Source organism: Crocodylus siamensis, chromosome 1 (genome assembly GCF_052110815.1).
Source record: "Crocodylus siamensis isolate JL-2025a chromosome 1, ASM5211081v1, whole genome shotgun sequence".
In the NCBI taxonomy this organism is placed as follows: domain Eukaryota; kingdom Metazoa; phylum Chordata; order Crocodylia; family Crocodylidae; genus Crocodylus; species Crocodylus siamensis.
In genome coordinates this window covers 289,019,768-289,041,987 of record NC_143395.1, presented here as the reverse complement: position 1 = coordinate 289,041,987, position 22,220 = coordinate 289,019,768, and the positions used below count along the sequence as shown (strand labels likewise).

The window sequence follows — 22,220 nt, the reverse complement described above, 5'->3', positions numbered from 1 at the left end:
TGGCCAGTGAAGAATGGGTAGGAGGGAGTTGGTGGGAAACAGCAGGGAGCAGGTGCTGGAAAAAGGATCCTGTTTACCACTGCTGCTGTCCCCAGCCAATCCTGGCACCCTGTAAAGCCATTTCCAAGCATCTAGAAGGATAAAGGAAGGAGCAGCTTCAGAGCTCCCTCTGCCCCTGAATCAGCCAGGTACGGCAGGCAGGCTTTTTGTGCACCTGGCCCCTGCCCAACACTTTGGTGCTCCCCATCAGCACAAGGGCTCTAGCCATGCCTTGCTTCATCTCTCACATCCCACTTTAGAAAAATCCTGGATCCTTCCATGCATGCCTATTCCTCCCAAAATTTCAAGCCACATAGAACAAAACCATTTCCTCCATCCTCCAAGCTATGAGAAAATGGAAAGGGTGTAAACAAGAAAAATAATTTTGTCATGTATGAAATAACTATCTATAAATAAAAGATAACTCATCACACATTTTCATAATAAAATCGTTCTCATATCATATCACTGATAATTAATAGCTGCATATATACGTTACCATTAAACTGGATTGAATTTTTAGAAAAGAGAGCAAAATGTTCAATGAGGCAATTCTGAGTTATTCAGATCTGATACGCATCCTAAAAGGAACAGTGAGTTAATTTAGTGCCAGCCTAAGTGTTTGGGGGCAGATAGGTACTGTCATAGTCTTTAATGTTGCTCTTTATTACCAGGACACTTCATCACCTCTGAGACTCTTGTCAACCAAGACAGACAGTCTTTCTTACTTATGTGATATTTTTGATGTCTATGTTAGGATTCAAATGTAGGAAGTTGAAATGTAGTACTCTTTGACAAGCCGTGGTGTCCGCGAGGGATAAGCTTTATGGTAAAATACAAAAAAAGGGTCTTTTTTCAGTGACTAAATGCTAAGGCCAAAGTGAAATAGAAAGATTCAAATGTAATGTTGATGATTATTTTAAAGCCATTAGAACATTATTCTTGGCTTTCCTGTTTTCTGAAGCCTTAATAGGTCACATTTTTAATATTATCCTTTCATCTTTATTGTCTAATTTGAACGAAGAGAAATCAATTTGTAGATGCACATACATTACTATAATGTGTAGTAATGAATCTTTTTAGTTTGCATGTGTACATGTTATATAGGTCATCAGTGGGATGCCCGAATTTAGGTACCTATTTCAGACTGGTGAGTCCTTCTAAAAGTTCTCTTAATGGAATATTTTAGGAGAATTTAAAAACTGCATCATGATTAGTATTACCATATTTCCCATATCAAAAGAGGACAGCTGTGGGGGGAAGAGAAGGGGAAGGGGTACATAATGGGGGGGCAGCGATATGCCCATGCCCTGCCTTTGCCCCTCATTCCTAAGACCCCCTCCCAAGCCCTGCTTCTGCCTCTCACTCCTGACCCACTGTATCCCTCCCCACAGCCCTGCCTGTGCCCCTCACTCCCAATCTACAGCTCCCTTCTGCCCCCAGTCCTGCCAGTGCCTCTCACACCCAACCCACCAACCCTTGCCCTGCCCCCAACCCTGCTACCCATGTAGCTCACATGCGTACTCTCTCTGTTTCTCTCTTTTACCTGCAAGCAGCTGCCAGGGCCTATGCACAGAGCACATGATCCCCCAAAAGCCAATCACCTTCCCTCACTACTCCGAGCCCCAAGCAGCCAAACAGCAAGTGCTGGGGAAAAGTGGAGGAAGGGCAAAATCGCAGACATTTGCTTGCATTTTATAAACCCACTCAGATGGAGGACAAGGGATCAAAAAAAGGACATCTGGGAGAACTTGGGCATATGGTAACCCTAATCATGACGGAAAGGAGGAAAATTGTTTCCGCAAGTAACCTGTGTGACTATGTTGTGGTATTATTAGATACCTATAAATAAAATGAACATCTTCCTTCATCCTGTAGTATAAGATGTACTATGTGAATGTATCAAAAAATTGTGCATGTGTATAGTATGATATGTTCTAGCTTCTGAATATCCTAAAGTGAGGTCTGGGGGATGTAAGGAATACATTAGAGGCCTCAGAATAAGTGCCTCCATCTAGTATACATCTTCCATTATAGAAATGTTTGAATGAACTTGTAACCTGGTAGAGAGACAGGCTTACAAGGCCAGAGTCTTCCCAATGTAAACAAGGAAGTACCGACTTAAGTGCTTTGACTGTAGTCACACAAACAAGGCAATTAAAACCTATTACCATGTAGAACAGACTCAATGTCAAGAGTCAAAACTTAACTGGTAACATCTGAGACCATCTTAGTTAAACAGTTCTTAAGTATTTATCAGAAATTCTGCATTTAGCTGGGGAGGGAGTCTTCATCATCAATCCCTTTTATTAAATTATACATAATTAAGTTGTAAATGGATGTATGTTGCTAATAAGTGTGTGTGTGTGTGTGTGTGTGTGTGTGTGTGTGTGTATGTATACGTATGTGACTGCGGGAAGAGAAGAATCATGGACCTGAGCTGTTGGAAAAATTGAACAAAAGCTTAGAGTTTTTGGGGTCCTGCTTACACCCATCCACCCAGGCATGAGTATGTTTTTGCATTTCTATTGCCTGATCTGAATGCTAGTTAAACTTATGTTGAACTTCCTTCTTAATAAAGCAATTGCCTTGAGAAAAGACAAGCATGCTCTTTTTTTTATTCCAGGGTCCTGTCTGACGCCATAAGCTTCCTTTGTCCCAATTTGTGGTAGAGGATGGGGCAAGGCATGACAAGCCCCTGGGCTAATGGGGGACACCAAGGAGTCAGGCAGAGAACAGGTGCACAGAAGGCACTATATTTGAAGAGCCAAACCCCTGATGGTATGCAATAGCCCAGCTCCATTGATTTTAATGTCTGCTACATCATAGTGCCAACAAAGGACCTGACATGCAGCGTCTAAAAGCTGAATATGCACATGCAAAATGTTTCTTTGTGTATAATCTATTTTGAGAATCCTGGTACTATAGGAAGCTGGTAAGATCCATATAATGGTATAGGCAGTTAGATTTTTAATCCCTACTTGTAGCTTGTTTTGATACAGTTCTAACTAAAGGCCAATCATGTTATTTATTTTCCCCAGCTGACTGAATCTCTCTGCATAGAGTACTTTCTTTGGCTTAGAAGTGTTACTTACATGATATACCCATGAAAGGAAACATTACAGCTACAGATCAATCTCCAAGTAAATGAAACTCAAAAATAGGTGTTCAGGTGAAATTCTTTTTATGCAGATGCTATTGAGCCTTTACATACCTATGAGTCCAGTGATATAACCTTGCTTCTGCAATATCTTGGCAAATGTGGTTTCATTTGGAGGGAGGCCTCCTGAACCGGCATTCCACTGAATAACACGGAATTCGCTAGTGGAATCCATACCTAAAATATATGCATTTAAAACAGTACTAAAAAAGTAACAAGAATGCTTGTATTCAACTCTAACCTTATAGTTAGGGCCATTTTTATATTATAACACTTGAACTCACTTATCTTCACAGTTGAAACTTGTCAGACTTGCTAACCCACCTGCTATGTTCTTCCACTGTGTTAACATTTTTTAATAAGTGATTAATTTGCTGGTGTAACAGGGAGATGAGTTCATGTTGCAAAGAATGAAAAAAAAAGGCCTGTCCCCTTTAAGACAAGGATCTTTTGGCTCTGCAAGGGCCAGGTGTGGCTGAGCAGGCTACATGACTGGAAGGAGGGAGCGGCTGGGCTGGATAAAAGATAGCCAGCAGGGGGAGAGAAGTAGTAGAGCCATGCTTGATAAGGAACCCAGATTGTCCCTGCCTGAGAGAGAGAGAGAGAGAGACTGTATGGAAATAGCCCCAGGAGTGAGGGAAGTTTTTTTTTTTAATGATTTTTCCTTTGGTTTCTGGTTTGTTAAATGGACCTATGGGGACAAATCATTAGGGCTGTGCAGAACAGCACCATTTAGTTTTGACTTCCGTTCTACTGTTTTGATGGGACAGTGTTTCAGTTTGAGTTTTGTTTCATTTTGAAACCACTGTTCCATTTGGGGAAGCATGAAACTTTCTATAACTTTGTCATTTCTTGCCTGATTCATATGAAACAGGCAGGGTAGCTCCTGCTGAGGCCGTGAAACCTGCCAGGTTTTAAGGAGATAGGTGCAGCAGTTTCTGGGAAACTACTTCAGGCTGCTGACAAGCAAAACTCGTGACACGGGTGACACTGTATGTGTGATAAGACGCATCCTCACTGGCACTGGGGCCTCTACACAACATGGTACTGTGCTCCAATGAGATCTCCTGCTCCCCTACAGCCTCAGGTCAGACCACCACTTTAAATGACAACAGGTAATAAAATAACGTAGTGAGCAGCACAGTAGCATCTCAGGCAGCCAAAGTGTCACAGAGCCTTTCTTTCCTGTCCTGCAGGAGCTTCTTCTCTAGCAGCTGCCAGAGAACTCTGCTTGCTGGCCCCAGCCTAGGGGCTTAGATGTGCCCAGGGCCCTGTGTCCTTCTGGTCAGATGCTAGGGGTGTTCGTCTAAGGATATGGTACTGGCAGACAAGGTCATTTGGGTCAATCCAATCTGGTATCTTTTAGCAGACCAACTGAATAGTTACAGAAATATATCTTAGCAAGCTTTCAGGTTGAAAACCCCTTCCCCAGGTTACACCAAAGTTGGCCAATGGAAAAAACAATATTTATGTGCTTGGGCCTTGGCCCCTGTACATAAGCACTAGTTCCATGGAATTTTATTCACATCAAATTTTCTTGTATAATGTGTCTATGAATAATCAACAGGGATTCTGGTTTTCTCTGAGAAAAAAAATCCCCAATTTTTGGCCTGCTTTTTAAATCTGAAAATGGGGGGGGGGGGGAGGAGGGGGGCGAGGAGTATTAATTAGAGAAAACCAGGATAATTATTGCAGTGAAGTTGGAAGTTGTTTTTTGTTCTGTTTTTTTTTTACCAAAGTAAAAAGCCAAAACATTTTACTGAAGTCTGTCAACCAAAGTGAATGTTTTGTGGTGAGAGAGCAAATATGTAAATACACAGGGAATGCAACTCAAATATCAATTTTCTGTAAGTCTGAAAAGAGACAATATTTTAAAGGTAATTTATATTGTACAGTAGCATCCATGGTATGTGGGCACTGTGCCAAGACAAATGCACAATTCTGTGTGCACATCTCCAAGTGATCTCACTGGGAATTCTCAGGATAGAACTAGGCCAACACATCAGTTTCAGACCCTTGGGGTGTTCTGTATTGTTATAATTTACAAAGGACTGACTAGAGAATTATGGATAGAAGCTTGTATAAATATTTAGTTTCCATTTTGTTTCATTCCGGGGACTGAGTTTGTCAGGATGGCTTTTTCTCAAGTGATGGAACCTAAGCAGATGATGTAAATGTCAACTGATTATTTTGTGTAATGGGTGAATTCTAAGATACAGCTACAGAAAGCATTCTTGCCATTCTGTCTCCTAAGTGGAGGGAATAAATAAGTCCAAACATTTCTGAACATTCACTTACCCTCTGTTGACAGGTAAGTAATACTACCCCAGATATTTTTTAGTACCTTTCAGTAAAACACATTTAAGAAATCTTTTGCCATGTGTGTATTGTGCTATCAACTGTCTGTACTTCATAATGGTATTGTAACTACTTAAAATTAAGGACATCACTACTTAAATAATATAACAGAGCAGCATTATTCCATATCCTTTAGTGGAACAAAACATACAGTTGGGGGTGGGGGGAACATGTTGATAAGAATTGTTACTGCTTTCCTACCCTGCTCTTCTCCTTATTGGTCAGCTACACCTCGTAAATATCTAGGAAGCCCCAAAGTAGTATGGTTTATGTGGAGGGGTACTGGGAGTGACTAAATGGACTTAATATGGTTGCTGTTCTCATCTGTTTGTACTTCATAGCCTTTTTTCCTATTATTAATATACAATTGTTGTCATGTAGAAAATGGGAAGAAGGGTTTCTTGTAACAACATAAGGAAAATGCTTAACTACATTCCTTTGTTAAGAGAACACTATACTCTTAAATAGATCCAGACCTGATCTGACGGGGTATCTGCCAGTCAAGAAGGCTGCTCTGCTTGGGGTGCAAAGTGGAGCCGCAGCAATGTGCTGAGTCAGTTTTATTCCTTCCTTTGCTAGACGGTCAATATTAGGAGTCCTAAAAAAACAATCAGTTTGGATCACTGTATTTGAAGAAGGATAGAGAGAAACCAGAAAGAATTCAGAGGTAAGTGATGGAGATAAAAAGGTTAGAATGGAAACCACATGAGGAAAGACTGAAGAAACCATGTATATTTAACCTGGAGAAAGGGAGAATGAGAGGCTGCTTGCAGGTAGTAGAGGGGAGCTAATGAGGGACTCACCTGGTTAGAAGAGGACTGAGACTTGAGTTATATAAGCCCAGAGCCTGCATAACAGTGTTGCCAGTTATACAGTAATTATCATGTTTGTACAATAATTTCAATTCTTGTAAAATGTACAACCAATAATAGTAAAAGTGTTCAAAATGTGCAATAGTTTTTGAGACAGCCAATTGGTTCTGCATATGTAAAACCCAAGTCACTGTCAGGGAGCCTTAACTGACTTTTAGGTTGACTGTTAGCACTTTCTTATGACCAGAGATCCTGGTTTTCTCTGATAAAAACAATCATTCCTCCCCCCATCAAACACCCAATTTTCAGATTTAAAAAAAAGTAATCCAAACCCACATTTTTCCATGATTAAAATGAAACACCATTATATATCTGTACATTAGTGGAGTCCTGCATCCTAGTAAAAGGCTGAGACCCAAACCAGAAGGTTCAAGAGCTCAGGGAAAGGCTGGGCTGGGTCAGAGGATCTGCAGCTCAGAGCTGGTTAAGCCGGACTAGAGAGCCCAGAGGAGAGGCTTTGTATGTGACTAGGGGTCCAAGATCCCAGAGGAGGGACCGCATAAGGAACCAGGGGGTCTGAGGGCTCAAGGGGGCCAAGTGTATAAAGAGTTAAAATCAAAGAGAAAGAACAGCTGTGAGGCTTGGGCATGATGTAGGGGAGGAAATAAAGCCATGCATTGAATACTTAAGGCTACAGGTGTTCTGGAGGGGCATAGATATGCATGGAGCCTTCAAAGCTGCAGGGGTCCTACAGTGGCACAGATCAGCTGAGAGGGTCTGTTGAGCTTAACGGTTGGATCAAAGTGGTTGGAGGTCCAGGAGAGACCCAGCGATATCAAAAGTGGACTATGGCTCACTCCAAGGCACATGGGCAACCTCTGTTATTCAACCTCCAGTAAGAACAAGGCACGGCAGGAGAGCAATTAAGGGATGGTTGTAATAGAGATTGAGCTGGGCAAGAGTCACATGACCAGCAGGGGGATTCATGGCCTGGGGCATGAACCTGCCACAAGCTGAACACAGCACCCTTCTCAGTGGCTTCACTTAGGGCAGAACATGCCAATCTTAAATTAAAAGGTAAATTAATATGCTAGTTTACTCAAATTCATTACCTTATGGTATCATTACCATAGCAGCCTATATCTCCAATACCAAGATCATCAGCCAGTATCAGCACTATGTTGGGCTTAAAGCTAACTGAAGCTTGTGATCCAGGGAGCCATAGGAACAGGCACAAAACCAGCTTGATGGTTACAGCGATCCTGAAATACAAAGAATAACAGTTCAGTATAGATGGACAGACATTTAAATATTTTAGTATCATCCACAGGAAACACATGAAGTGAAATCGAAGTGTCTCAAAGCCAATGAAAAACTGAGAGCTAAAAATGTCATGAAGAGCTAGCAGCACAAAACAAAATCATTGTGTTGTAAGTAAACATATATAAGGATTGCCTGTGGCCATGTGGGAGCCTTCAGTGAAACTCAAACTATTTTAATACCTGCTTTAATAATAAAACAACCTGTTTTTTAAAATTATTTGAACAGTTAGAAGTGACAAATACTTCCACTGTCTTCAGCATACAAGTTTAGGTAAAGACAGCTGATGTGGTTGAATCTATCAGTTATACTGCAGATAGTTTTGTTCCATTTTCCCTTCATTTCTGTGCACCTAATACCTTCTAGCAACAAGAGAGCAGGAACCCATCTTAGGAAGAAACAGAAGTTTAGCAGAACTTAACTTGTAATAGTAGGTCAGTGGGCTATGCAGTTATTCCTGGTCTTAATTAATGATTCTTTGTGGAAAAAAGCACAGTCTTGAGCTATAACGTTATGCTTTTATGTCTCCCAATTTGTTATAGAAACTACCTGTTGACTTTCGCATTTGGACCATAGTAACAATAGCTGACAATTTAAGTCCTTATAGAAGTAAATACATGACAAACAAAACAAAACACCAATCTGATTTAGCATAAATGTGTTCTTTGATATGAGCTGGTAAGTGTCAACACTGGTAAAGCAAATTATATTTTATGAGAGAAAATAGGGATTGGCAACCTACGGCCCATGGAGCCATTGTATCCAGCCCTTAGAACTGTAGCAAAGACACTATTTGGTGGTATGGGGGCTCTGTTTGCACCATGCCAAAACTACATGGTGGAGGCTTTGGGGAAGAGGGAGGTCTTCCTATGCCACAAGGAGAACTAGTGAAGTGCAGTGAACTAGTGCAGAGCTACCTGGGACCCAAGCTGGGTCATTCTGGCTTGCCACTGGAAAAAGTTGTTGACCCCTGCAATAAAACTTTAAAAAGAATTCCACTTTTACTCTAAACTTTGCATGTTAGAAATCTTCTGGGAAGTTTGGAAACAACCAGAAGATAAGTTGACAATCAGGGGCACCTTGGGAGCAGAGGTAGGGGCCAGGGCCAGAGCCTGCCATGCTCCCCAGCCTGTAGGGGAAAGTCCAGCAAAGCATTGAAGCTCCATCATGCATTAACTGCATGAGCACCAGTGGGAAGCAGCAGCTGGAAACTTGTCCAACTGCTCTGTGGGGATAGTCGGGATGAGGCGGCAGTGAGGATCCCCACTGACCCTGCTGCTCGCTGCCCAGCTGGGCTGTCTCTCTCTCATCCCTATGCCTGCAAGGAGTCCAATGCTTCCCTCCCTCCTTCCCTCCCTCCCGAAGGTCAGGTCACAGGGCAGGCAGGTGGCTTGGGATGGGCTGTCGTGTCGCTTGTAGAGGATGTGTGTGTGTGTGTGTGTGTGTGTGTGTGTGTGTGTGTGTGTGTGTGTGTGTGTGTGTGTGTGTGTGTGTGTGTGTGGTGGGCCAGTGAATGGTGCTTTAGTCCTGCTGCCAAGAAGGGAAATTCCCCTGTCTCTGGGATACTGCCTGCAGTTCTGGACCCCAAATAAGGCTGCTGATAGAGAGAGGTCTACATTTCTCCCAAGTGATGGCAGCTCCTGTAGATAAGTGTGAGCTCTTCCAGAGGGTGATTAGATATAGATTTTTCTGTTTGTCTGTATGTCTGTCTGTCTAGAGAGATACATTATATACAGAAAGATTGTGTGTGTGTGTGTGTGTGTATGTATACATGTATACATCTATGCAGATACCTATACAGAGAGCGATACAGGTATATAGAGAGGGAGAGATGTGTTCATGTATACAATATATCATTTTGGTTACATAATTATGTGACGGTAACATTAAAATATGGGTGCTTTAAAAGAGACAGCTGTATAGTACAGCACATGGAGTTTAGCACATGTTTAATGTTTCAAGAAAGGTAAAAACAAAACAAAACATTGAGATGCATTGTGTAGGCCTACTGCTTTATTTTAATTGCAAGAATTACTAATGGTAATCTTAGACTTGTAGTCAAGGCTGTAGGTGTGGCCTGTATTTTTCTTGTAGTAGTTTACCATAGTGTAGCTACAATGTAGAATGTATATTTGAAAAAAGAGTTAAACAAGAGTCTACATGAGCACTAAACCTAAACATCTTTCCTTTTGTGTTGTTATACATTTATGGTGATCTCATACACTTGAGTCATTTTCCCAAGACAGCTGTTTTACTCAGTTTTGTGTGTGGCAAAACTGAGTAGTTAATTCTGACATTATGTGTTGTGCTTTATTTATTAATGCATCATGTAAACATTTAATGGGTCTATTTATTAATGCATTTTGATACACTCATGTTTATAATGGGGTATGAGGGGCCTCCAATTTTCTGTTTGCCCAGGGTCCTAGTGTAACTTAATCCACCACTGATTCCATCAAAGCTTGTTATTATTTTATACTCTTCCAATATTCTGTTGTATTCATTATAACATTGTAGATTTTAGTGTACCACTATTAAACTAACAACTCACAAGTGAAGATAAACAGTAATTAATCCCAGAAAATAATTTATTTTACCAGTAAAATGTTTGTTGCTGCATGATTTTGATTGACCAGCCTCTTTGTTGTGGTAAGGATTCTGTAAAACAACCAGAAACAGTAGTCTTAGTTTTAAATATAATTTGCAAGCATTATAATAAAAATTGAATTAAATAAAAAGATTAATGTTTTGATCCAAAGTCCAATGAATGGAATCAATTTAACTGATTTCTGTGGGCTTCAGATCAGATTCAAAATGAAGAAGAGCAATCACAATAAAAAAATCAAAAAGGAATCAAGGTCTAAGAGCAGGTCACCATACTCTGATATCACTGACAGTTCCTGCTCTTCTATTAGCTTTCACAGTAGTTTTCCTATTCTTAAGAGTGAAGGTGGGATGTGTCCACCCCTCAGGAGTATTTACTTTTAGATAATAAAAAGTAAACAAGCAGATGGAGAAGGTAGAGAGAGTAACATGTTGTTGTACTGGGGCTTAGGTGAAAGAATTAATTTGGTTGCAGTAGCGTTTCTTTCTCTGTGCATGAGACAGTATCTGTAGACAAGGCTGCAGAAAACCAAGGACATAACCAGACCAAGAGATGATAACATGCCCCTGAGGAAAAGCTAGGAGAGCACTTTGGACAGAGGACTGTCTAAAAAGGAACATGAAACAATGGGCAAAAATGCTGTATACTGTTGTTTGATACCTATTGGGGACTCTATGTATACTCTTTATATATTAAGCAGGATTGTACTAGACTTTGCCATTCATTTGTTTTCCTAAAGGGCATTACTCACATGACCACCCAAAGCTAGCTATCTGCTTGAGCTCAAAGAGTGAAACATAGGGGTGGGCAACATTTTTAAGGTGTAACTTTTTCTCCCTCCTGAAAAATGCCTACTCAGGCTGACCAACAAATTTTATACTACAATCTCTCAGGCAAAAAAGTCACATTCTTCATTTCAACATTTGTAAGCAAATCATTTTGAACTAATATGTCACTTTAAAAATTAGCTACTTTTAAATTGTGCAAGGAAATGCATCCTACTAAAACAGAATGATTGTTCACATTTTTCACTTCACTGGGCAAAGTGAAAAAAATATTTTGGGTCAAACCAAAATGACCCTTCCCCCTAAATATTTTGATTTGGTTAGCAAATGAAGGGATTGATTATTCACGTGTATCTAATAATTATTTTTTCTGGACCTGGTTCTTTGATTTATTTATTTTTAAGTCATTGAATCAGGTATGATGAAACTGTCATGCAAGTCCACAGTAACCAGAAAGTACAACTGGAATCAACTGGAATGGCACCTGGAATCAATAACTTGCATGATATTCCATTAATATGATAAAAATTAAAATGTGACATGCTTTCTTTGTCTCTGCACTAACTTTTAGACAGAAATTCCTTCTTCCTTTTCCTCTGCCTTTCAACCATGTCCAACAGATATTTATATTTAGTTAAGGGCGGTTTTCTTAACTAAGGAATCCCACAGATCTACTTACAGTTTCATCCTTGGTAAGACTTACTCCCTGTAATAACAGAAATAATTGCTGTTCACAGTCATCACCAAAATGCTGTTTTTTAACAGTTCAGGATGTTTTTAGAGACACTAAAAGCACTCTCACATTCATGTTCACAGACCCTTGTTGCTGATATCATTTTTACAGAAACGCTGACAATTTGACTCTCCTTGTACTTTGAATGCGTAGTCCATGCATCTTTCTGATTTTGTATTTTGCTGTGCATTGTGTTGCTGTAACATACCTCTTATTTCCTGTTGGAAAAAATGTCAGATTTTCCTGACATTGTTTCTGGACCGCTCTTATCTGTGGATTTTACCTTTGTTCTTTTACATATTTTTATATGCCTGCTAAGTAAGAGTTATCACTCCTACTGCTTTCCAGTTGGCATGCATTTAAAACAAGAAGCTGTAGTTACAAAGGATGAAAAGAGAGACCAAAATGACCTTGGTTCACAGCTTTTGAATGGGCTTATCAAAGCTTATTCAATGATCACTAATACAGCTTTGAATATAACCCAAATATCCCAGTACTGTGGGTTTTGTTTGTTTAATAATCTAACTGCCATGTTCTGCAGTTTAGTTTAATACCTACATGAGCTGGAAATGCTTATAATACTTGATTCTGTGTAGATACTGGTAATAATTTCTCAATAATAAAGAAAGTCTAATTTACCAGGATTACAAACCTTTGCAGAAAAATTGCATTTTTTACAATTAGGGATTTAGAATGGATCTGATTCTGGTACCCCACAGCCTATACACACAAGAAACCGACAGTAACTTTTCAAATGGTGTCCAAAAAGCAAATGTTTATTGGACCTTTACTGCCCCCAGTCAGTGTTTGTGCAGACCCAAATTTAGCTACATACTGTATGAGGAAGCAGAAAATTAGGCTAGATATCAGGAAGCGCTATTTCACTGTCAGGGCGGCTAGGGTCTGGAACCAATTTCCAAGAGAAGTGGTGCAGGCTCCTACCCTGGGGGTGTTTAAGAGGAGGCTAGATGTACACCTTGCTGGGGTCGTTTGACCAACAGTACTCTTTCCTGCCATGGCAGGGGGTCGGACTTGATGATCTGCTCAGGTCCCTTCCGACCCTAGAAACTATGAAACTATAAAAGAATCCTGCTTTTTTCAGATCTCTCCTATGGTGGAATTTTTCAGAGATTCTAGGTAATCCCACTATCCACAGAAGTTAGTGGGAGTTGCAGGGTCTCTCAGCATTGTTGAAAATCAGTTAAAATTATAATGCATTGTTTGCTCGTCATTCCTGAGCTAAACATCAATGTTACCTTTATTTGAAATACAAGAATGAACACCAGAAGTCTTTCCTGGAGAGGCCTAAAACAATATATTAACAAATATACTACTTTTATATAGGTTCACTCTCTTCAGATTCCTTCTCTAGTGTAGGTGGAAATAGCGTGTGGGAAGAGTATAGGCTCTGGTAATCCCTGTCTATCAAACCTAGTCAGTTAAAATGACTGCAAGTATTTACAGGTTAGGACACCTCACCCCACTGAACAAAACCCCTGAGGCCTTACCTTCTCATATACAACAGGTTTTTTTATTATGATTAGTCATGATTAAACAAAAAAAGTAAAATTGAAAATTTGGGGGTCATACTAGATGATCTGTTTAGGTCCCTTGTAACCCCTAACTACTATGAAACTATCTCTTTTTTAACTGCAGTTCTTAAAGAAAAAAAATCAGCAGTTTTATTAATCAAGATTGTTATTGAGTATAAACTTTTAACATCTCATTAGATTACTTTTATACCAATAGCGTTGTTTAAATTTCTCTCCACTTTGCCATTAAAATATTCCTAAACATCCAGCTTAAATCTTGCATCTCCCTAGGCAAAATCTGTGCCTTGTTAGATGCATTTTCCTTTCCATGCAAACAACATACCAGTAGCACCCAGCTGAACATAACCCTGGAAATCTCTTATATGATAATGACTCCTTACTTCAATGTGTTAGAATAGCTGCTTTTAAAACATTCCTAATGGCAGACTGGGTGCATACAACACAAAGCAGTTCTCATAGTTTCAAAGCAACCACAGTTGATGGATCCCACTTTACAAAACACAGGCATGTTCTTGAAATACTTGCAGATAGCAGCTGTCACTATAATAGCAAGCATCTTTTCAGAAGCTTTTTCCAATTATTTGTGTCCAGGGCAGTACAAGGCCTTTCTGCAAGCCTATTAAAAATTCTCTGTACATTTCCATGCATAGGAAGTAAGAAATACAGTACCTGGCAGTTTCCCGTTGCACTCTGCTAGTTTAGCATAGTAGGCAATCCATGCATTGGATGTGATCTCAGTTTCAGAGCTGATTCCAAGTTTCTCTGTGAAAGGAGTCCTGCCACAGTACAGAGGCTATCATCAGTTTCTAGAGGCAGTATACACTATCTGCTCATGCGCAATGCTCAGAACCAAAAAGGATCAGGGGAAAGCTTAGCCTTGCCAGTACAACACAAGCAACTAAGTTAATGAAAGCTTACTACGTACCCTTGCTGTTAGATAGGTTTGTTATGCCAGCATTCCCTAAACTGCACCTCCCATTGATGTTTGCACAGACTTTAGCATTCAGACTCACATATGGTTCAGATCATTGAACAGTAGGTCTTTCATTACAAGCGTAGTTAATATAATTTCTGCCTGTTCACTGGATTCCAGAAAATAGATTAAGAGTCCTCTGTCAGCTCTCAGCACATTCCAAGGAAACTATAATAATCCATTAACAAACAGTTCCTCAAAATCATTCATTATTTCAACCTGGAAACCAGGGGAAAAAAAGTGAGAAGTAACATTTACAAAGCCACAGTTCAAATTTTTTTTTTCAGGAAATGGAGGAAAACATCTGTGATAATGACTTCAGCATTTTAAGCATCTATATTAATGATTAAGGGCTTCAATACATATACATTTGTGTGTGTGTATGTGTGTGTGTGTACACATATACACACATATACACAAATCCTTAGTCAGCTTTCACTTTGTTTTAAAAAATATATATTTATAATTATAATATAATTATAATATAAATATGAACATGTGTATCTGAACATGTATTTGGATCGTTTGCATTTGTTGTTATTATTTTAAAGGTTGTTCTGAGTCTGTGCTGGCCTGACCAATGCACATAAAAGGTATAGCTCCACTAAAGAATTAATTTAAGTTATCTACACTCAAATTTTGACTTTTGTCTTACAATGGCTTGGGTGAGAGTGGCCACACTCTAACTCAAGTTCTTGTATTAACAGTAGTGCTGTATTATCCATTGCCATGAGGTGTTAAGATTTTTGGTGTTGTATCCCAGGGTTTTTTTGGGCTACAATAAGCTCAGGTACTTCATGATTCTTTTCCCAGTGAATTGTGAGTGAACCTTTTTCTCCTTCTGGGGCTCATTGGAAAATTGTGGAAATCCACTGGAGGACTGCCAGCACTTGGATGAACCTATCTCTTTATGAGTTTATTCTGGGCAAGGTGGCTCAACACTGCCATTGATGCAGGATTGTGAGGAGACACTGCATCACATGGTCATGGATAAAGCCTACTAGCCACTAGGATTTATTCACAACTAGCTGATGCAGCATTAATGACACAAAGATCCTGCAATTGACTGAAGAGCTACATTTCACATTATGTCATTTAATATAACATTTGTGGTCATGTTGTAATATGATCTAATTTCAAGACAAGTTTTGAAAATTCAATATCCTGTAGAATTATTTTATTTCAAGCTGGCTATTCTAACTGTAGCATGCCCCTAAGACCAACAAGTTTATTTATCAGGAAGTAGTTTAGGATGATGTACTAAAACTTGTACTATACTTGTGTATTCCACCAAGGAGAAATACACAAGTGTAGCCCGTATTTGCAGGGAAGGCAAGAAGACCAACCAAAATCAGCTTGACAACTGAAATCAAGGGCAATAACAACTTCTTTAGGTATATAGGGAGCAGGAGGAAGACCAAGGGAAATGTATGGCCTTTGCAGAATGGGATGGGGCAGCTGATAACAGCCAGTCAGGAGAAGCTGAACTCTTTAATGAGCACTTTGCGTTAGTGCTCCTACATACAAATGGTGGTCACCCATCTGGTCAGATACTGGATGGATGCGGGGGAGAGTTGGCAAAGGTGTTTCAAGATTGGTGGTGCTCAGGAGACGTCCCAGAAGACTGGAAAAGGGCTAACATGCTGCCAACCTTCAAAGTCTCAAAGAGGAGACTGGACAGACACTTTGCTGGGATCATTTGATCTTAGAAGTGTTCCTGCCTAGAGCGGGGGAGAGGTGGGGGGAGCAGGGTTGGACTTGATGATCTTGTGAGGTCCCTTCCAGTCCTTAATTTCTATGATTTCCATTATTTTTTTATGAAATAAACTAAAAAGATTAATGCAAGTGACAAGTACATTTGTGTGCATTTTTTTTTACTTCTTGTACTCAAGTCTCCTATTAATGTGTTCTAAAATAATTTAATTCTATTCACCTACAAGTCTACCAACCACTGCCATTATCCATCATGTCACACATACTAAATCATACCTGTAGGCATAGACCTGTATTTTGATTTTTATGTAAAAAAATAGTTTCAAATCCTTTTGCCTTCAGATTGGTTGACTAAGCCTGAACACAAGAAAAGGATAGGAAGGCAGAAAACCTTTGAAAACAAGCTTTACATTTTGTTTATGGCCAGTTAATAATAATAACAAAACACTGTGTTCTTTCCTTCTAGAGCACAGATACAGCAAAACTTAAACCTCTGTAAAGGAAAAAATAAAGGATTTTTTTTAAGTTATTAATAATTGTCATACACTCCATAGACAAGTTTCATAGTTTTTAGGGTCAGAAGGGACCTGAGTAGGTCATCTAGTCCAACCCCCTGCCATGGCAGGAAACAGTACCGGGGTCAACCAACCCCAGCAAGTATTGCAGCTGTATTCAATGGTGTAGGAATTGAGCAGTTGTGAAAGCTGTGAGTGCGATGTGATGAGATTTTACCCTCTGAAGAGCTGAGAACTCCCCCCCTACACATGTGCTCTTAGCCTCTTGTCATAAGGACTGTTTTTCTGACCTCTGATCTTGTGCGTGGCTCTTCTCTGGACTCTCTCAAGCTTCTTCACATCCTTTTTGAATTGTGGAGCCCAAAACTGGATGCAGTACTCCAGCTGTGGACTCACCAAGGCCAAGTACAATGGGACAATGATGTCCTGGGATTTGCTTGAGAAGCATCTATGGATGAAAGCCAGCATTTTGCTCACTTTACTACCTGCAGCATTACACTGCAGGCTCATGTTCATCTTGTGGTAAATCCTGGCCCCCAATTCCCTCTCATCCGTAGTGCTAGTCAGCATAGCACTGCCGAGCCTATAAGAATGCTGCGGGTTTTTCTTCCCAACGTGGAGAACCTTGCATTTCTCAGCGTTAAACACCGTCAGGTTCTCATCTGCCCATTTCCTGAGCCTGTCAAGGTCAGCCTGGATCACCCTGCTCAGGCACTTTGGGGTAAAGCATCCTCAGGTATGGACACTTTACCCCAAAGTTTGGTGTCATCAGAAAACTTGGCCAATCTGCTTTTGACCCACATCATTAATGAAGATGTTGAATAATATAGGTTCCAGGACAGAGCCTTGAGAGACCCCACTGGTCATAGCGCACCACAATGATTGACTTCCATCAACCACCACACTCTGGGTCTGACCACGGAGCCAATCCCCCAGCTAGCAGATCGTAGTGAGGCCAAGACCACAGATGACTAGTTTTGCTAAGAGGTGATCATGGGATACCAGATGAAAGGCTTTTTTAAAGTCAAGGTATATAACTTTAGGTTTCCTGCCATGGCAGGGGATTGGACTTGATGATCTGCTCAGGTCCTTTCCGACCCTACTAACTATGAAACTATGACATCAATCTCTTCCCCCTTGTCCAGGTAATAGGTTACCTGGTTGTAAAAGGAAATAAGATTGGTCAAGCAAGACCTATCCATATGAGAGAAATCAGTATGTTTAATCATGGACAAATGAAAATTTAGTATTAAATGGCAGCTTGTTTGTAAGAGTGAGGCTGTTCATAAGAGGGTGTAAGGGTCATAAACTTTAGCAAATGTGGTACTTCTTCTGTGGAGTAGACTCTGTGTTTAAGTGTTCAGGGCAAGGGCAGGTAGTGCCTGCTCATTACAGCTCACCTGAAGACAAGTGTTGCCTTAAGAAACACAAATAATTACGATGTCAAAGGGACAACAAAGACCTGGTGGGACTCCACCCATGACTGGACCATGGGTATAGACCGTTATACTCTGTACAGGAGGGATCGAGTGGACAAAAAGTGTGGAGGTGTAGCTCTTTATGTCAAGGAGAGCTATGCACTCCTACAAGCCATCAGCACCCAGGGTGGATGACTAGAGACCCTCTGGTTAAAATCCATGGGGAACATGGCACAGGAGATACAATGGTGGAAGTCTACTACAGACCTCCCTCCCAGAATTAAGAGATTGACCAGAAGTTTGCCAGAGAGTTGACTGAGGCTGCACGCTTCTGGTCCATGGTTGTCATGGGGGACTTCAATTACCTTGACATCTCATGGGAAGAGTACTCAGCCAAATCCGAATGGTCGCAAAGCTTCCTCGCATGCATGAATGAGCTCTATCTGACTCAAGAAGTATATGGGCCAAAAAGAGGCAAAGCACTGAATGACCAGGTACTGGCAACTGGGGATGACCTAATCAGTGACCTAACAAAGGGAAGCTGGGTGACAACGACCATGAGCTGATAACCTTCACCATCCGCCAAAAAGCTGTCAAGTCAGTCAGCAGTACAGAGGTCCTCGACTTCAGGAGGGCTGACTTTGACAAGCTCAGGAGACTTGTCGGTGAGGCTCTAAGGGACCATGACCCCAAAGGGAGGGGAGTCCAGGAAAAGTCGTTGCTCCTCAAGGGCGCAATCCTAGATGCAAAAGCTAAGGCTATTCTTGGCTCTCCAGGGAACTAGTGGTCCTTCTGCATCTAAAAAGATCTACAAAGGATGGAAGATGGCATCCACCTCCAAGTAGGAATACTCTGCACTGGTCCAGACCTGCGGGGAGCAAACCAGGAGATACAAGGCTGCTATGGAACTCCAACTGGCTACAAGTATCAAGGACAATAAAAAGTCCTTTTTCAGATATGTGAGGAGTGGGAGGAAAAGCAAGGGCAACATTGGACCTCTGCTAAACCAAAAGGGAGAACTGACGACCGACACCCAGGAAAAAGATAACTCGCTAAATGGGTACTTTGTGTCAGTCTTTCACAAGTCCCATGGGACACCCCTGTCCATTCCGGGACAGGGACGCCTAAGTGAGGGTGGTTCCTTGCCTTCCATCAATGATGACCTTGTGAAGGAACAGCTTGAGGCTGGACACCTTCAAGTCAGCCAGCCCCGACACCAAGGAGCTGGCTAGCATCATAGCTCAGCTCCTGGCATGGATCTTCGAAAGCTTCTGGTGCTCTGGTGAAGTGCCCGATGATTGGAAGAAGGCCAATGTGGTGCCTATCTTCAAGGAAGGGAAGAAAGTGGATCCAGCAAACTACAGGCCCATCAGCCTGACCTCTATCCTATTGAAGGTCTTAAATCATCAAGGAGGCCATTCTTAATGGACTGGCCGATGGCAACACCCTGAGGGATAGCCAGCATGGGTTTCTTGCAGGTTGGTCTTGCTTCACCAATCTCATTTCCTTTTATGACCAGGTAACCTATCACCTGGACAAGGGGGAAGAGATTGATGTTATATATCTCAACTTTAAAAAAGCCTTTGATCCAGTATCCCATGATCACATTTGGCAAAACTGGCTAACTGCAGCCTCGGGTCCACCATGATCTGCTGGCTGGGAAATTGGCTCTGTGGTCTGACCCAGAGGGTGGTGGTTGATGGAAACCAATTGTCATGGTGCCATGTGACCAGTGGGATCCCTCAAGGCTCTGTCCTTGGACCTATTTTGTTCAACCTCTTCATTAATGATGTGGACATTGGAGTCAGAAGTGGACTGGCCAAGTTCTCTGATGATACCAAATTTTGGGGTAAAGCATCCACACTGGAGGACAGGGGGATAATCCAGGCTGACCGTGACAGGCTCAGTAAATGGGTGGATGAGAACCTGATGGTGTTTAACACCAAAAAATAAAGGGTTCTCCACCTTGGGAGGAAAAACCTGCAGCATGCTTTTAGACTCGGCAGTGCTGCGCTGACTAGCACTATGGACAAGAGGGACTTGGGGATAAGGATTGACCAGAAGATGAACATGAGCCTGCAATGTGATGGCGCAGTCAGTAAAGCAAGCAAAATTCTGGCTTGCATCCATAGATGCTTCTCAAGCAAATCCCAGGATATCGTTCTCCCACTGTACTTGGCCTTGGTGAGGCCGCAGCTGGAGTACTATGTCCAATTTTGGGCTCCACAATTCAAAAAGGATGTGGAGAAACTTGAGAGAGTTCAGAGGAGACCTATGCACATGATCAGAAGTCAGGAAAACAGGCCTTACGATGAGAGGCTGAGAGCCATGAGACTCTTCAGCTTGGAAAAGCGTAGATTCAGGGGCGACCTGATGGCCAACTATAAGTTTATAAGGGGTGTTCACCAGGACCTGGGGGAACATTTGTTCACCAGAGCGCCCCAAGGGATGACAAGGTTGAATGGTTATAAACTCCTGCAAGACCGTTTCTGGCTGGACATAAGGAAAACTTCTTTACTGTCCAAGCCCCCAAGGTCTGGAATGGCCTGCTGCCGGAGGTGGTTCAAGCACCAACTTTGAATGCCTTTAAGAGAAACCTGGATGTTTTTCTTGCTGGGATCCTATGACTCCAGCTGACTTCCTGCCCCTGGAGCAGGGGGCTGGACTCGATGATCTTCTGAGGTCCCTTCCAGCCCTAATGTCTATGAAATCTATGAAGTCAATGAGCTCTATGCTGCTGTGCTTACATGTCCTAGCTCTTGTATGCTTTCTGCTTATTCCTCAAAGATGGGTTATATAAGGTGATGTTGGCTTAACAACCTACTTCTTTGTTTTCACATTTTTGAGTCTTGTTGAACTAAATATTCTGGAAGGGAATGAACTACATCCAAGGAAATTAAAATTTGCATTAATGAAGTTTTGTCAGGATATCTCTTCTGTTTATAATTCAGTGGCTAGTTAGAAGATGCATTGTAATTCCTGTATGGTCCTCCTTCCTTCTATATTCTTTCTTGCCATGGAATTGTGATGTTAATTATGTTTTTAAATATTTCCAAAAGACAGTTGCTGACAGGGCTGGAGGAGAAATTAGGGACCTGGTCTATGAGCCAAAATCTTCCCAGGTCTTTTTCCCCTATACTAATTACAATAATTTTAAGTGTATGGGAGAAGATTGGTGAATCTCTCTCCACCATCCCTCAGAAAGCATAACTCCCTTGTTATTTGTAGCTAACCTTCCCCTTCTTATCCAGTTAAACTACTGGCCCTTCAGAAGCCATTGGCATTAAGAACCATTCTTTGTTGATCTCTGCTACTATTGTAGACATTATAGGCAGGTCTTACTTTTCCATGGTGAGATAAACCAAGCAGCACAAATACCTGGGCAGTCCACTGTAGTTGCCAGGGATCCCTCCCTTGTTTGTTCCAGGCCTCCCCATACCCTTCATCAGGATTACATAGTCTACTACCAATCCAGCTAATCCTTCACCCCTTTGATTCTTATGGTATACCTTACTGATGCAGCATACCCCAAAACCACATGGGAGCCAAAGATGAATTTCTGGAATTTCTGGAATTTATATAAGGGGTGTGGGTGGGGGCAGTACTGAGGGGTTACGGTCATAGGCCAATGGGTTTAGGAGATTATAAACACATAACTAAATACATCAGAATACATACATTGGTAGTAACATAACAGGCAGAGAGGCATTAAGGTTCATACACCTGGAATAGACATAGCAGATGAAGCATTAGGGTTCTTACACTGGGAATAAGCATAATGGGATTAAAAGTAATGCAGTGGTAGAAACCCATCAGATGCAAATAACTGAATGACAAGCAAGAAACACTAACAATGGAATATTCACGCCAAGGGAGCCTGGAATTTTCTCTCCACCCTGAGAGCTCTCAAACCAGACTCTGATTTCCTGGACATCTGTTTACCATTCGTCCCAGACTATACAATTCGGTCCCCTCTGCTGTGACCTGTCAGATCGGCTCTGCTGCAAGCTCGGGTTTTCTCCTGCATGTCTTGTCTGCTACCGCCTGTCAGGAGCAGTCCTGCTGCAGCCCTGGAACCTCAGCTCACCAATAGCAGCCTCCCTCCCTCACTCACTCACTCGCTTTTTCCATCAGCTGGTTTGCATGCCAAACCCCAGCTTCCCCCAGGGCTTCCTGCCTCTTTCCTAAGATCCTGCTGGGAAATGGAGTCCAAGCTGACAACACAGTCCATTTCAT

General features: G+C 41.5%; 1 protein-coding gene across 4 annotated transcripts in view; it reads right to left on the bottom strand.

Moving 5' to 3' along the window:
* LOC149874580 (arylsulfatase D-like) overlaps positions 1 to 21,944 on the bottom strand; it is a 41,777-nt gene extending 19,833 nt beyond the window's left edge. For 2 of the 4 annotated variants that reach the window (XM_090064152.1, XM_090064145.1), the window contains exons 1-6: positions 14,379 to 14,657; positions 14,035 to 14,141; positions 10,287 to 10,347; positions 7,482 to 7,631; positions 6,034 to 6,155; positions 3,254 to 3,376 (exon numbers count right to left, since the gene is read on the bottom strand). In XM_090064152.1, coding sequence (XP_089920278.1) covers positions 3,254 to 3,376; positions 6,034 to 6,155; positions 7,482 to 7,631; positions 10,287 to 10,347; positions 14,035 to 14,141; positions 14,379 to 14,413 — 598 coding nt within the window. In that variant the 5' untranslated portion in view covers positions 14,414 to 14,657. Of the gene's footprint in view, positions 1 to 3,253; positions 3,377 to 6,033; positions 6,156 to 7,481; positions 7,632 to 10,286; positions 10,348 to 14,034; positions 14,142 to 14,378; positions 14,658 to 21,836; positions 21,855 to 21,926 lie in introns of those variants that run through there. The other 2 variants (XM_090064169.1, XM_090064162.1) reach the window with 2 other exon arrangements.
* Between the last annotated feature and the right edge of the window lie 276 nt (positions 21,945 to 22,220).